This window comes from Rattus norvegicus, chromosome 6 (assembly GCF_021556685.1).
Source record: "Rattus norvegicus strain SHRSP/BbbUtx chromosome 6, alternate assembly SHRSP_T2T, whole genome shotgun sequence".
NCBI lineage: Eukaryota > Metazoa > Chordata > Mammalia > Rodentia > Muridae > Rattus > Rattus norvegicus.
The window spans coordinates 40,257,840-40,274,027 of NC_141539.1; the positions used below are offsets into that span (position 1 = coordinate 40,257,840).

Consider the following 16,188-nt stretch of genomic DNA (forward strand, 5'->3'; position numbering starts at 1 on the left):
GTAGGTCGTTTGGGTGGGAACTCAGTGGTACTGAAACAGTTACTCTAGGACAGTGCATGTTACCAAGGGATGTTATTTGGGCTTATTAAAGCAGTATCTCAACTACTTTACCATGTTCTACTATTATGGTAGCTCCATGATTACAAACCTCTGTTTTCATGTAGTATCTTCAGTGTTTATAACTGTGCTTGTTGTAGTTGGGGCTAGATCAAGGAAAGGAGCTATTAATAACATACCCAAAGATGCACAGTCTCTGAGGAGTAAATATATCCCCCTTATACCAAAGAAGCAGGCAGCCGGGGCTGGGGATTTAGCTCAGTGGTAGAGTGCTTACCTAGGAAGCGCAAGGCCCTGGGTTGGGTCCCCAGCTCCGAAAAAAAGAACCCAAAAAAAAAAAAAAAAAAAAAAAAGCAGGCAGCCCACCCACCCCACCCCCGCCCCCCAAACAGAACAAAACAAACAAAAAAACCCAGAAGACGATATTTAGGGGATATAACCCTTTGTTTTCCTCAGTCCCTCAGTAATGCTTTTTCTTCCTCTTTAGCCCAAAATCTTCTATTGTGTTTTTGTTTATATAGTGTGTGTACATGTGTGTGTGGAAGAAGCCTGAAGTTCATAACAAGTGTGTTTCAACCCCACCCCCCACCCCCCACCCACACACACTTTTTAAATCTCTAGCCAGCATCTTTTGCTGACCCAGAAGCTCATCAGTCTGGCTAGGCTGCCTGGTCAGTGAGCATTAGGGATCCACCTGTCCAGCCACTAACCCCCATTATTGGGGCTAGAGGAATATGAGACTACGTGTGGGCTTTTAGATGCTTCTTGGGATCCAGTCTCAGGTCTTCACACTTGGGTGGGCACTTCAACCGCTGAGTCATCTTCCTGACCCTGAAATTCTACAATTTTTAGGCAATAGAAATAAATAAAAATACACATAGCTGTTGTATATGTGGGGACATTCAGAGGTACCATTAATTTTTTTACATTTATTTGTATATTTATTTGGAGTATGTATGTGTACTGTATGCTGTGGCATGACCAGTAGAGATCAGGGTAGTTTGTAAGAGTCAGTTTTCCCTTTTACGATTGAGTCTTGAAATTGACCTCGGGAGCTAGGTTTGGTGGCAAGCCTTTGTACCCACCATGCTGGCCTGTAGGTGAGGCTTTAATGATAAAATGTTCCGTCGTAGTCCTGAACTAAACTACAGTAAACATTGGAATGCGTGTTTGTAGTTGTTGAGCTTTTAGAGTGTTCCTAACGGGACACAGTAATTGTATAATTTGTGGAGTGCAGTGTGACATCTCAATTCATGTACATAGATGCAGCTAGTATGCAAAGATTACAGCAGGGGTTGGCTTTCCCACAATGGTAGGTATTTATCTTCCTGATGGAAACATTCACAATCATGTTTTCATTTTCAAATATATTTTTAGAACTTGAACTAAACAGATTGATTTTTATCCTATTAGACTGCCTTGAATGTTTTCTTGGCAGACTCTATTTCCGGCTGATTTTGTGCTAGTTTGGCACTCTTCTAACCAGTGCTTCTGAGTGCAGAGGGTTCACTAGCCCACAAGACATGAGCTGTCCCTGCCTCTGAGGTTTCCGTGGGACTTCTTTGGGTATCTCTGTCACTGTTTCTTTCCCACCTCAGGTTCAGGTAGTCTCCAGAGAGCGTATACTGGTTAGTACTCTGCCCTCATACATCCTCCACGGTTGTCCTGCTTCTCTAGTGCTCTGTTCTCTAGACTTTCCCCTTAAATACATTTGCTTTGCTCTTTGGTGAGTAGTCATGTTGAGGGTACTTACAGCGACCAATTAGTTTTTTTCCTGTTTTTCAGAGATCATTTTTACTGGAACTGCCTTTGCTATTTGGTGTCCAGTCAAAGTAGTTTGTCTGGGTTTTGAATAGGATTAGAAAAATTAGATACAGTTCCTGTTATTATTTACTACTAAACAGAAGTAGTATATAGTCTCTGTAAAAGGACTGTGTGTGTATGTGTGTGTTACGTCTTAGTTTCTTTTCCTGTTGCTATGATTAATACTCTGAGAAAAGCACCTTAAGAGAGAACGGGTTTATTTCTGCTCACAGTTCAAAGCAGCAGGAATTCAAAGCAGCTGGTTGTGTTTTATTCACAGTAAAGAAGCAGAGTGAAGTGTGAACTCATGCTGCTCTCTTCACTTCTTAGGCAGTGCCAGGATCCTGTACCCAAGGAGTGCTGATGCCTGCTTTTAATTAGCCCAGGACAGATAATCTGTCACAGGCATGCTTGGGCCTATTTTCCAGATTATTTTCGATTGTTGAGTTGACAACATGGTGTATTACTTAATAGACCCTTTAACACTGATAGGTTTTTCTACAGTGTTTACTCAGTTATAGAACAAGAATAGCCAATGTGTTAGAATCATTTCTCTCTCTAGCCTTTGTATTTTAGAACAATTTATGATAGAAGGCCTGTGAATGGAAGCAGCCAATAAATATATTGGAGTACTGAAGGTCTTTAGTAGGGGGTTCTGGAACCTAATTACCAGTACTGTAGCAGCAAAAGAAACTAAAAAAATCCAGACTTCCATATCCTCTAGTATGGGAAGGGATAGTGTGGTTTAGGACAGGAAACAGTGGAGAAATATTCATGGTTACTTTACTCATTAATGAGTAAAGGTGATAAAAAATATTTGTTATTTCTTATTCACCCAGACCTTACTCTGAATACTGTGCCTTCAGTAAAAGGGACCAGGGTTCCATGGAGAGAAGTGAGTGGCTAGTAGCAAATCTGTGTGGGGAAGATGTAGATAAGTCTCTTGTGGCTCGCTGGATCCATCCTCCCTTCCCCCCAGCTCCAACCACGCCCGCACAGTGAAGACAGAAAGACTTAGGAGATGGCTGTTTAGTTTCAATGGAGGACCCAAGGGCTAGGGCTTGAGGTGCATATTTTACATATCAAAGCAGACCTGGCCTCCAGATTTTCCCAGCATCCCTACTCGGCATACTCTGCTCCCAACCCTGAACTTTCCAGCCGACAGGTTGGGCTGCCTTTCCCCAGGAAGCTCTTCCCTGTGTAATGCAGACATTTTGGTCTCCTCACCTGCTCCTCTTTACTCTCTGAGTGCATGTCCCCTTTCCTCTTCCTTCTCTCCCTCCCCATGGTAACTTCCCTGCTTAGGTCCTTGGGGCTAGTGAACACACCCTTGAGCAGCTTCCCAGTAAACCTGGATTTTATCCAATCTGGCTTGAATCGGCTCTTTGACCTGTAGAGCAACAATTTATCAATAACTTAAAGGGCTTTCATTGGCAAAATCTGGGATAGTCTGAGGGGCACAGTAAAGATAAGAACTGAAGTCTCAGTCAGTAAAGCACTTGCTATGCAAGCATGAGGACCCAAGTTTGAGCACCTATTTTGTGCCCTGTATAAAAGCTGGGCACAGAAGAGTCAGGCACCATAGTGTATATTTATAATTTTGTTCATGGGGAGGCACTGTGGGGCTAATAAAAGAGCTAGCTAAGTAGACAAGCCCCAGAGTAATGAAAGACTGTGTCAAAAATAAGGTTGACAGAGCTAGAGAGCTGGCTCAGCAGTTAAGGGTTCTGATTGTTCTTCTGGAGTTCAATTCCCAACGCCCTCATGGCAGCTTTTAAGCATCTATAACTCAAGTCACAGGACCTATTGTCCTCTTCTGGACTCTGTAGATACTGCATATATGTGGCGCACAAACACGCAGGCACAGTAGCCATAAACATAAAAGTCTAGACACATGTACACAAGAAAGCCAAGGTGGACAGCTCCAAAGAATGACAGGTGAGGTTTTCTGGCACATATATGTGTGCGCATGTACATACACGCAAAAACTTAGGGGAAAGGTAACTAAGGCAGCAGAAAGTTTCTTTATAATGTGGTCCAGTGTCATCTGACTAGAGAAGGCATGATGGAACTTTGTTGTTACCCTCACCTTTTTTTCCGTTATGAACTTGGGGAAACTGGCACATAAATGAGATGTATATGCACCTTCATGTCTCTAAAGCTTAATTCCTTAGGGAGACAATTTGTTTTACACATGAGAGTAATGATGCCTTTTATTTGGGTGACTAATATATTTATATTGGATGACTGTCATAATGGGGCATATTAAATGTGAAATGATACTTTATTCATTTTATTATTTTCATATACAATTAACGAACTTGTTAAAATCCAGATACAAATAAATGTTAAAAACATGGAGGAAACCACCTTAATCACCTATTTTATAGCACGTTGAATACTGTTCTATGTTATAATGTGCCAAATTATTTTTTGAAGGTGTCTGACACTACGATGCAAGTTATACTTTGACAACTTATTATCTCAGCGTGCTTATTGTGGAAAAATGAATTTTGACCACAAGAATGAAACTCTTAGTATATCAGTAAGTATCTTGACTCTACATCTTCATTATTAGTTGTTTGTTTTCTTTTCCTGAACACTGATTGGCCTTATCCTATTACCTGTTGGAAACAGGAACTTATTTCTAAGGTAAAGATGGTCTTTCCTAGTATGTTTAACCTTAGGCTGCTGCTTATAAAGGGAGTAGCCTAGGGTTTCTTTACAGAGACAATCACATTGATTTCTTAGGATGCTAAGGACAGTTTTATTTTCATTATAACAAGTGTTTACTTTGTCAATCCTCTCCGATTGTTTAAAGTTTTTGCCTAGCACCATGTAGGACATTGTAGAGAATCCATTGTCTATAATCTGGGAAGCCATGAAATTTGTACCTCATAATTTAATTATTTGTTGTATTCACCTTTGTAGATTCTGTGGTTGTGGAAATGTGTACAAAATGTACAGTGTGGCGGTATGGATTAAAAGTTGTATAGGGGGGGCTGGAGAGATGGCTCAGTGGTTAGGAGCACTGACTGCTCTTCCAGAGGTCCTGAGTTCAAATCCCAGCAACCACATGGTGGCTCACAACCATCTGTAATGGGATCTGATGCCCTCTTCTGGTGTGTCTGAAGACAGCTACAGTGTACTTATATATAATAAATGAATAAATCTTTAAAAAAAAAAGTTGTATAGGAAGGTAAACAGTTAACTGCTTTAAATAGTTGCTCCTGGTACCATAATTGCATCCTTCCATTCTAATATTCACAGTAAGTATAGATGTTTGGACTGCCATTGACATTTAGAATCTCTATATTTAAGCAAATTAGGAAGATAATTTTACTTTTCTTTGCTTAAATTTCCACTGGTTACCATCTCTCCACTCAGCCTTTATTTTTGAGATCCAGTCATTTAAAGATTCAGATTTGAGGGCGCTGGGAGGAATTAGGCCCGTGGTTGGGAGGTAGGTGGTATGTCATATAATCCACTGCTTCTACTGCACAAGTATAAGAAATCCAAAGAAATCACAAACACCTTAGTTCAAAAACATGGCAAGTTGTGGAAGCAATGGCCACGAGATGTATTGGAATTCCAGGGAGTGAGTGGGAGAGTCTGTCCAGAGGAAGCTAACACTGTGTGCGGACGGTCTTACTGAGCTTGGAGTGTTGGTGCTTATGAGGGATACTGAGACAAGACAGCGGCACTCGGGGAGTGCTTAGGCACATGACTAGTGTTTCAGTTCATTCTTGAGGGATGGAGTTTATGTGGTTAGCCACAGGAACTAATACAGATACAGATGAAGTCACCTGAGTCTGCTGGTCCAGCTTCCTCCCGGATTAACTGTCGGTTAGCCCTGAGTGTGTATATGTCATCCTCATCGAATGGAAACTTGCTCCCCTTGGTGGGCTGTTTTATTTTCTTGTGTCTGTTCATAGACACATCATCAAGCATAAGGCTAGGAGTTAAGCATGTTATCCGTGCTTACTTATTACTGTACCAGTAATTCTAGTCAAAATCAAGGAACAAAAGAATTGGGTTATAAAGGAAGTAAAATTCCTTACATTTATAGTTAGCATGTTCATCTGTGTAGAAAACCCGGTGACATCTACAAAACTAGCAGTTATAATTGGTTAAAAGTAGCTAGCAGGGTTACAGGCACAGTCACCGTTCAAAAATGAATTGTATGTTTATATATTACTAACATGTTCAAAAACTATAACAGCATTAAGATGTAAAACACAGACATCTGACAAAAATGTCTAAGGTTATTCTCTGAAAAGCTAAAAGTAGTAAGAGATTAATGAAGACCTAAGTGAGAAATTCATGGTTTTCATGGCTCAAAAGACCCTGCAGGGCCTGGGGAGAAGTTCCATCTAGTAAATTGTTTCCTGTGCAAGCATTAGAGCTCAAGTTTGGGTCTCCAGCATTACATAAAAAGCCAACCACTAAACACTAGTCCCGGTGCTTCGGAGACATAATGAGATGAATTCATGGAGCTAACAAATCTGAGTGAGTGGGCTCTACATTTAATAAGAGATCCTGTCTCAAAGAAATAAAGGAGGCTAAGACAAAGGAACCACGTCTGACGTGTATCCACAGCACACACATGTCCATATACAAGCATGTATACGTACAGCACACACAAATCAACATGTCAAAATTTCAGTCCTCCCAAAATCGACCTGTAGATTGAGCACCATATTTGTGTGGTTTGTTTTGTAAAATGTGGTATGATGCAGTGGGAGGGGATGCCTTAGCTGGCCCATACACACGCTTGCACGCACGCACGCACGCACGCACGTACTTATACCCAAGTACTAGCCATAGGATGAATGAAATTTATTTGGGCATTGAGAAGGCAGTGTGGGAAAGAAAGGTGACAGGAATAGAAAGAGGGAAGAGCAAGAAGGGAAGAGGCTGGCAGGACCACATGGAGAGAGATGGGTGGTGGGGTGGGAAACAGAGAGGGAGAGAAGCAGGGAGCAAACAGTCCTTCTATAGCAAGCCAGGCCTGTACCTGGCTGTTGCTAGGTAACTGTTGGGACGGAGCCTAGAAGAAATGCTAACATTTTGCATCAAAATAGCAACAGTCTTTTTTGTAGAAATTGGCAACCTGGTCCACATATGTATATAGAAATGCAAAAATTGTATATAAAATGCTAAAATTGTTAATAATAACTATGAAAAGGAAGAGCAGTATTTGAAGACTTCCATTACCTTAAGGCTGAGGTCACAAATAATAAGTTTCTGTTATATCCAGATTCATGGATGCCAAGCAGAGATTTCAAAGGTTCACAAGGAAAACTTAAAAAGACGATGGATGTGTTTTGTATTTTGAATTGCTGTTTTGTATATAAATACATTTTCTAAAAGCTAAATCGCACATTTTAAATATGTGCAGGTTATTTTATCTTTACAAAATTAAAGAGGTTTTGCTGCATTTATTTGAGATTGCATGCTACAGTGTAAGGCTGCAGCTCCAAGAACAACTTACAGGAATTTTTTCTTTCCCTCTACCATGGGAGTTTATAAGTGTGTATAAGATTATGAGTCAGTCTATTAAAAGGAGACTCTAAATATCTTACCATAAAATACAGATCCTAAGTAAGAACGTAGAGCAAAGGCATGTCATGCAGTTAGTTAAGCACACTTACAAACTGCCACTAATAACAAAATCAGGTTCATCCCGACCACTAGAGACCAAAAGGAGTGTTTCATGATATTAAAAAGTTAATTTTTTCTTTCTTTTTTTTTTCCGGAGCTGAGGACTGAACCCAGGGCCTTGCCCTTGCTAGGCAAGCGCTCTACCACTGAGCTAAATCTCCAACCCCAAAAAAGTTAATTTTTTCAAATGCTGATTTTGTATATTCATAAAAGTACAGAAAAATTGAGGAAAATAAAGGACAAAATAGTTAAATATAGGTGGGAATTTTAGTACCTTTCTCAGTAATTAATGGAAAAATCAGGCTAAAAGTCAGTAAAGCTATACAAGCCTTACAGTATTCACCAAATTGACCCAGTAGTAGAAATGTAGAACGCTGGAGAATTGTAGTTTTGTGATGCATATAGAACATTTGCCAGCATAGACCATAATCTTCACTCAAAATTTTCAATAAATTTCAAAGAATTAAAGTTATACAATAATATATTTCAAAATTAAATGAAATTAGAAATAACAAAACCCTAAAGTTCTCCAAGTTTAAAAGTTATACAGCATATTTTTAAATGATTAAGGAATCAAAAATAAGCAACCTGGGAAGTTGAAGATAATTTCCAGCAACAATAAAAAAAAAAAAACACAGCAAAACTTGAAGGAGACAATGTAAATACTTATTAGAAGGGAATTTGTAGCTCTCTGTACATATTTAAGGAGGAAAGGTAGGTCCAATATTGATGATGTATCTTGGGAAGATAGGAGAGGATAACTGTGAATTAGGCACAGAGATCTCAAGACACTGAGAGCAGGAGATGAAGTAAGAAAGCACATGGCCAGCGGCTACAACACTGGAGAGAGCAGAGCAGACTGAACCTGGCCCTCTCAAGCAGTGGTACTATTACAACCTATGAGTAAGGGGTGGTTATTCGTGAATTACTCAACTCAAATTACTGAGTATCCTTTTGGTAAAACAAAACAGAAAGTGACTTTGATCCTTTATCCACACTTAGTATAAAATGTGATTAAAGCTGATAAAAGCAAGATTTAGAACGGTAGACTTCTGGGTGAATGGTAAAGAAACCATAGTAGATAAGCATATGGAATGATATCAGCAGTAACAAGAATGAAATCCTGTTGTCTGCATTGAAATGGATAAAACTAAAAGATGCTGTATTAAATAAGCCACACATAGAAAGTCAGATAGCACATATTCCTGGGAAGTGCTAATGTGAACAGAATTAGGGAGGGGAGAGGAAGAGGTAACAAGTACCAGAACATTTGATGGGATTCATAAGTCCCAGTGCTCCACAGCAGCTGGCCACTGTGGGTCACAGGAACTAGTAGACGTTTTAAGAAAAACTAGCCAAGAGGTAAATGCCCAAAAGTTCCACACACAAGTAAGAGGATAGAAATGCTACTTATTCCGACTTGACCAGTATATACTTCAAAATGTGTGGAAACAAAACATGTTATTCTCCATTAACAAGTGCATTCTTACCTAAATAAAAACTAAAAGTATTTAAATGAAGATTTTCAAAATAGAACACAAAAAGCAACACTAATAAGGTATACTATTGTGTAATTATTGTGTAATTGTATTTATTGTATAGTACAGTAAAAGAACTGATCTAGAACTTTTTGAGGATAATGAAAGAAAAAAGATTGAACCTGATTTAAAATCACCAAAAATTTAGATTAAATGGATTTAACCAATGGAAGATAAGCACATGGACAGTAGTTAGGATTGTCAGTCATCAGAGATTTTACGAATGTGTTAGCTACTGTCCTGATGACTAAAATGAGCAGGACTGGAAACTGGCTGGTAAGGACATGGATCAGAACTATTACATTGCTGCTGGGAGGAAAATTACATTAATTTGAAAACCTGTCTACTTTCAGGTCTAAATTCAAGGAAAGATGAATGCTTATGTCTTCATAAGATATCCTTCCCACCGGATATGCAGTGTACATTTAAATTCAAAATTTGTATGCCTCTTACAGGGTTAAAATGAATATATGCTCATTTGAGAGCAGCATATGTTTGACATAAAAGCTATCCTTTTCACCTTGTCAAGATATATTTGTTAGATTTAGTATGTCTGCATTCTTGTCAAAATAGAATGCCTGCTTATATTGCATTATATTATTGTCTCAGGAAATTATGCAGAAGAAATGCTTTTAATATCATTAATGGATTTTTTTTTTTTTTTACTGTTCCCATGGAGGTTTTTAAAAATTGCCTACCTATTTATGTTTTACATCCTGACCACAGTTTCCCTCCCCTCCTCTCCTCCCAGGTCCCCCTACCTCCTTAAGTGTCTTTTAATTCATTTCCATTATTCTTGGGTAAGCGTCTTCAAGAGGGTTTGTGTTTTGACAATCTGTAATTATTAACGCACTGTAACCACTAGATGTCACTGTAATTCTAGTAATGAAAAATTATCTCAAGTACTTGAAATGTTTAATACAACAGCTTCAGAAGAACTAGTTTAAAATCTTTATTTTAGTAAATAGTGTTTGGTTAAATATTGGATTTATTGTCATAACTTTGGTATTTTGGTATATTAGGTTCCATTAAAATGATGAAAAGTGCTCCATTTGATTTCCTTTTTTAAATATTTATTTTATATGTATGGGCTTTGGGTCTGTATTCCGTGTGTGCACCAAGTGCATGTCTAGTGCCTAAGAAGGCCAGAAGAAGGTATGAGATCCCTGGAACTGGACTTCTAGATGGGTGCGAGCCACCGTGCAGATGCTGGAAATGAGACTGGGTCCTCGGTGAAGCATCTTAATTGAGACATCTCTCCAGCAGCACAGTTTGATTCTTTTAAAGTGAAACAAAAGTTGGACAACTATTGAAGTATAGAATATTTTGAATGTATTTTTATACTGCTAAATGATCTTAGGTTTACCCCTTCTCTCTCTCTCTCTCTCTGTAAACTATAAACTTACTCCTTGTGATCACCCTTAAAGGTTCAGCCCGGAGAGGGAAACAAAGCCTCCTTCAATGACATGCGTGCTTTGTCCGGCGGCGAGCGCTCTTTTTCCACAGTGTGCTTCATTCTTTCCCTGTGGTCCATTGCTGAATCACCTTTCAGATGCCTGGATGAGTTTGATGTCTACATGGTATTGTTAAAAATTTTAAGTTCTATAACTTTTATTTGGTTGGAACAGTTGAAAGAAACCGTCTTCCTTTTGCTTCCCCACATCAGTTTGTGATGTCAGTGCATGGCAGAGCCTGTTGTTCCGTTCTGTCCGTGATTACTGCGTGCCCTCCTTCAGCTTTCCTCTCCACCATGTACACCTAGTGTCTGCCTGCCGGGCTCTCCTTCACCCCTTCCCTAGCTTATATTCATGAAAACTCAGGGCTCTTGCTGACTGACGCCTTTGGTTATGGTCACACTTTCCAAAAAAAGAAAAGAAGGGAGGAAGGAAGGGAGGGAGGAAGGAAGGAAGGAAGGAAGGAAGGAAGGAAGGAAGGAAGGAAGGGAGCAAAAGTGACAAAGACGCAAGAGCCCTTGCCTTTAAAGGTTAAACAATGAAAGTTTTGAGACCAAGGGCGGCCACAAGTACTCCAGTGGCTTAGACATGTCCTCCGGCGTCTCAGTGTTTCTATGTAGAGAGGATTCACTACCTCATTGGATTACAGTGAGGCACAGGTGACAGTCTGTGTCTAACATGTGCCATTACTATTTTACACTGTACAGCATTCATTTATCAGACACTGCTCATGCTTGGTCTTTATTTATTGGAGAACTTGGTACTGTCCCCCGTTCTCTTGGGATGTGTTGTTTTATTGCCTCTGTACTCTTTCTGGATTTCCTTTTACCAGTCTGCCTTTCTACCTCTAGTTCTGATGTCACTGAGTGGTTGACATTTTCTGTTTGCTTTTTACTACATTGTCATTTTCTTGATCACTTATTTATAGCAGTGATATAGCGTACATCCCTCCATACAAGCTTATAGACTTACCTAATGGAGGTCTCCTGTTCTGATCTTATTTGCAGTCTAGACCTGTGCCCCACTACTTGTTCCACCATGCAGTAAACAGCCAGCATTCTGAGCTCAGTATGTCTAAGCCTGAGTGGATCTTCCTCTCAGATCATCTTCCTTTTCTAGTGTTTTACTTGTTAATGACACACCATCATCACCATCCTAGTCACTGAGCTTTAAAACCATACACATCTGATTAACTCTTCCCTTTTATTTACAAGCTGCCTAGCCTTGTCTCTTCCTTTTCTCAATACTCTACCTTTTCCTCCCTTCTCCCTGTGGTGGCTCCGGTCCCTCTGTCCCTTTACCTCCAGCTGTGATAACCTCCCCCTAGACTCTCAGACCTGTGTCCTGCTGTTCCTGCAGCCCATCCCCCATGTGTTTTATGAGCGTGTTGATTTATACAAATAGACCTGATTGAGGTCACCCTTTTAAAACCCCTAGGTAGTTATGTGCAAAGTATTAAATTTTATAAGATAGCATTGAGATCCATCTTGAATGCTGGAGTATCTGCCAAAAAATTTTAGTTATGCTAAACTGTTAGTAACTTTCTAAGTACCATACCTCTGTCTAGTGTTCTTCTTGTGCCTTATCTATTGAACTGTGCTTATCTTTCCATGATGCCTTTTTTGTGATGCCTTGTGACTGCTACACTTCCTAAATTCTGAGAAACTTGATGAATTTGGAACCAGGCAAATTTTATGTTTTTATCCTGAATAATTAACTATTCTTATACTTAAAGATTCACTATGTAATAGTTGTGTCATTGGTGTAGTTTCGTAGTACTTTAATCATTACTTGTCTCTGAGAGAGGAGACCATAGAAATGAATTGGGAGAGTGTTTATTCAGTTAATTTCCCTTTATAGTTACTGATGTTATTTTTTCATAGATTAACTTCTTGGCATCATATGTAACAAATAAAACTCTAAAGATTTGTTTTAGCCAAGAATGCTGCTTTTATAGAAATAATTGGTGCAAAACCAATCCTAACTTTTATCTTTGTTCTTCAGGATATGGTTAATAGGAGAATTGCGATGGACATGATCCTTAAGATGGCAGATTCCCAACGTTTTAGACAGTTTATCTTGCTTACCCCTCAAAGCATGAGGTAACTTCTTAAAACTTTCTGTGAACACACAACACGCGCACCCACCCACCCACACAAATTTATTGTGTATTTATTGTGATCATGTGTAGAAGTGACCTACATAACTTAACCCTCGGGACACATACACAGCCCCAAAGCCACACCTCCCGGATGGAGGTGTTTGATTCTGCAGGCAGATCTGTGAGCCCTGCCACCCAGTATGCCACCCCGAAAACAGCCAGTATGCTGCGTTCAGAGAGTCTGATACTCAGTGGGTCTTCCTTTCAAAGCATTTGCCTTTTTCTGATTGTATATGTAACAAAGGGAAAGAAATCTATATAGGATCTATACATGTACCACACACACACAAGAATCTCAGATAGTTAAAACAGTTCTGAGTGGAAGTGGCTTGGGACCCGTGTGGTTTTCATTTTTGCATGCAGCAGTGACCAGGCTATGGGTGGGCAGTGGTCACTCTGTCTTCTTGTTCAGCAGGGTTAATGTCTTCTACGTTCCCAGATGCTTAAACTTTGGTTCAAGTCATTGGCCCTTCTTTAAGACACATGTGGTCTACAATGTAATTTCGACTTGCTCGTATTTTTAATTTGCTCCTCTGTAGTTTTCTTGACCAACTAATATGAAGTGGTTTTAGTAAATTCTGTGTGAGACAAAGGAACAGTTTGGGATCCCTTACTCTTTGTCCTTGGCTACTTAACCCTAACTGGTCTCAGACTCTGCTCGGCCCTGCTCTCCGTCCTTTACCATGGCAGCTTCATCCTCTGTTCTGAAGGAGCCCAGGATCCGCTGCCTGTTTGATTTGGACATCTAGGCAACTCCAGACAAGATCAAGGGCTGTTCTACATAGCTGACATATAAAACCACGTTTCCTTTTCATCCAGATTGAAAACAGATAGGATGTAGAGAGAAGTTTGTTTGTTTGTTTTGGTGGGTGGCGTTTTTGTTTTAATTTTTAATTGCTCATATTGTTGGGAATTGAACCTAGGGTGAGTGAACTACAGAACTGAACCAGTTGAGTGTTAAATGGGTAAAAACTTGTTGGAAAACTGAGTGATTACTTTTGATTCTTCTAGCTCACTTCCTTCAAGTAAACTGATTCGAATTCTTCGAATGTCTGACCCTGAAAGAGGGCAAACCACCTTGCCCTTCCGACCTGTGACTCAAGAAGAAGATGACAGTGCAAGCTGACAGCTTAGTGCCTTGCCCTCGTACTGAAAGATTGTGAGGGGAATAATCTGGACTGGTGGATGAAGTAAAGTGGGATGAGAGGTACTCTGAAATAAAGAAGCTCCTTTAATATGACCTATCAAAAGTGTAAATAAGCCTAGAAAACCAGCTGCTGCCAAGAGTTTAAAATTATGATTGCTTTTCCTTGTGAAAATCAGTTTCATAATACTGGTTTTAAATCTTTTTCTGTTTGTTTGCTTTGGAGTTTCTGTATTTCGTTTGTTGTTTTTACCATCTACTTTTATAAATTTTTTCAGGAGTAAAATTTTGTACATAATGCACATGTACATATCTGTTCAGTTTGGGTTCATTTCTATAGTATTTTGTAAGAATTTAAATAAAAGTCTGAGCACCTGATGTTTAGTTTTGCGTTTCCAGGTTGTTACAGCCTAGTTTTAAAACTTAGCAAATGTCTGTGGAAAGAGCAGTCTCAGTATGGGACAGGGGGATGCAGTGAAGGAGAATTGGTTAGGCCGGACGCACTGATGTTTACATGTAGAGGTCTGCATAAGGCTGCTGGTACTGCAGAATCTCTACTTGCCATTGTTTTTAACCCTGGGGTACAACCATAGATTTGGATACAGTTTTTAATCACTATACTTAATCAGTTATAAGATGGTCTTCACTAGACACTTTTATGCAGCCCTGAAGCACTGCCAGTTGTGACAAGTACTTTCTTTCTCCTTTGTCCTTTAACTATTCTCCATTCAAGAAAGAACGGGCCATGGCTGTGACACACTTTCCACTTTGACCTGTAGCAGTGACCAAGTTGTAAAAGCCCTCAGCTTTTGGTGGTGTACCACTAGGGTTTTAGATGCAAGATTTCAAGTTCTAGACCTGCCTGGGCTATAGAGTGAATTCAAGGCCAGCCTGGACAGCTTAGACCCTGTCTCAAAATGAAAGAGAAATCGAGGCCTGAAAATACAGCCTAGTGGTAGAGCAGGGCTGAAAAAGCCAGAGGATAAGTGCCTGCGGTCAGAGCCAGTAGCTGCGTGAGGCAAAATCTACACCTCATGACCTCATGGGAGATGGTATAAGTCACACCCTGAATTTAGAGATATTAAAATGTTTCTGTAATGATCAGTTTACAGTAAAATTTGGTATTTGTGATTTTTTTTTTTTTTTAAAGAAAACAGTGTATTTGTGCCTGTGTTGTTTCATACTAGGTTTAGGGCTAACCTTTAAATTTTGACTAGCAGCAAGAAGCATCCCTTTATTACCAGCAATAAATTAGAATACATATTTATGAACTTGAAAAGAAAGTATTTTAAGAAAAGTACTATTTTTCAAAGCAAGTATAATTCTATAATTATTAATTAAAACTGAGTTTTGTTTTGGTGGGGGAAGAGAATGTATTCTTAGAATACAATAGTTGCCAAAAATCCAAAAGCATTCTAGTCTAAGAACATAGAAAGAAGAAAACTAATGTTTTAAACTTTCCCCACCAACAATAAGCAGTATAACTCATTTGTATCAGAACTATTTTAACATACATACATTTTTTTCAAATAAATAAAAATGAAGTGAGACCAGTGCATTAATTTTAATTAGCTCAGGAGTTTCGATGTTTTGAGGTTTTGTGGTAGTTTTAAATGTGCTTCTACAGAATGAGAAACGCAGCCCTCAGATCCTGAGCGTCTCCTGCTGAAGACACTACATTGATTTGGCCTCAGAAAGCTTTGGTTTCAATCATAAGTGAAGTCTTCATCTAGTGTTCTAAGGAGTAATAACATCCATTGGAAAACAAGAAAAAACTATTGTTCTTTTAAAGTATGTGTAACTTCCAAAAATAAAACTTAAACTGTACATGTATTAAGGTCATGCTTTTGTGAACTGGGCTAGGAATAAGAGGGTAACCTGGAGCTCTTCGTCAACAGTGATGTATTTATACATGTCACTCATGTAGCCCTTGTCTCTACACGTCCCCAGACAGGATTTTAAAATTGACCCAGTGTAATCGTTTACAGAACGACCAAGTTTTTATTTCTCCTACTCCCCTTTGTGTTGGGGAGTGCTGACTCAGTGATGTGCGGAGTATTCATATGTGGAGACAAATGCTTGAAAGTCTGTAAGACTGGGCACTGGCTCATGCACTGCCCCAGAAGTGTTGTAATGGAAACTGACCCAAAATGCCGTTATGAAGCATCATGAGTTCCAAAGGTAGCTACATAGCAAGACCCTGTTTCCCTCCTATGTTTTTCTGAGTAAAAACTAGATGTAAGAATAAGTAGTAAGTGTTTATAAAATCCCGAGGGAGTATTCCAGTCATCTCAGTAACTTGAAAATAGTATATCTACAGTTATTGTGAGTGTTCCCCCAGGGCACCCTGTGTTAAATATTTTTGGT

At 39.3% G+C, this 16,188-nt stretch overlaps 1 protein-coding gene across 9 annotated transcripts in view; it reads left to right on the forward strand.

Moving 5' to 3' along the window:
- Smc6 (structural maintenance of chromosomes 6) overlaps positions 1-15,648 on the forward strand; it is a 54,473-nt gene extending 38,825 nt beyond the window's left edge. For 8 of the 9 annotated variants that reach the window (XM_087553120.1, XM_087553125.1, XM_087553126.1 and 5 more), the window contains 4 exons: positions 4,300-4,405; positions 10,490-10,642; positions 12,521-12,618; positions 13,689-15,648. In XM_087553120.1, the coding sequence (XP_087409246.1) occupies positions 4,300-4,405; positions 10,490-10,642; positions 12,521-12,618; positions 13,689-13,803 (472 nt within the window). In that variant the 3' untranslated portion in view covers positions 13,804-15,648. The remainder of the gene's footprint in view (positions 1-4,299; positions 4,406-10,489; positions 10,643-12,520; positions 12,619-13,688) is intronic. The other variant, NM_001108014.1, reaches the window with a different exon arrangement.
- The last annotated feature ends 540 nt before the right edge of the window (positions 15,649-16,188 follow it).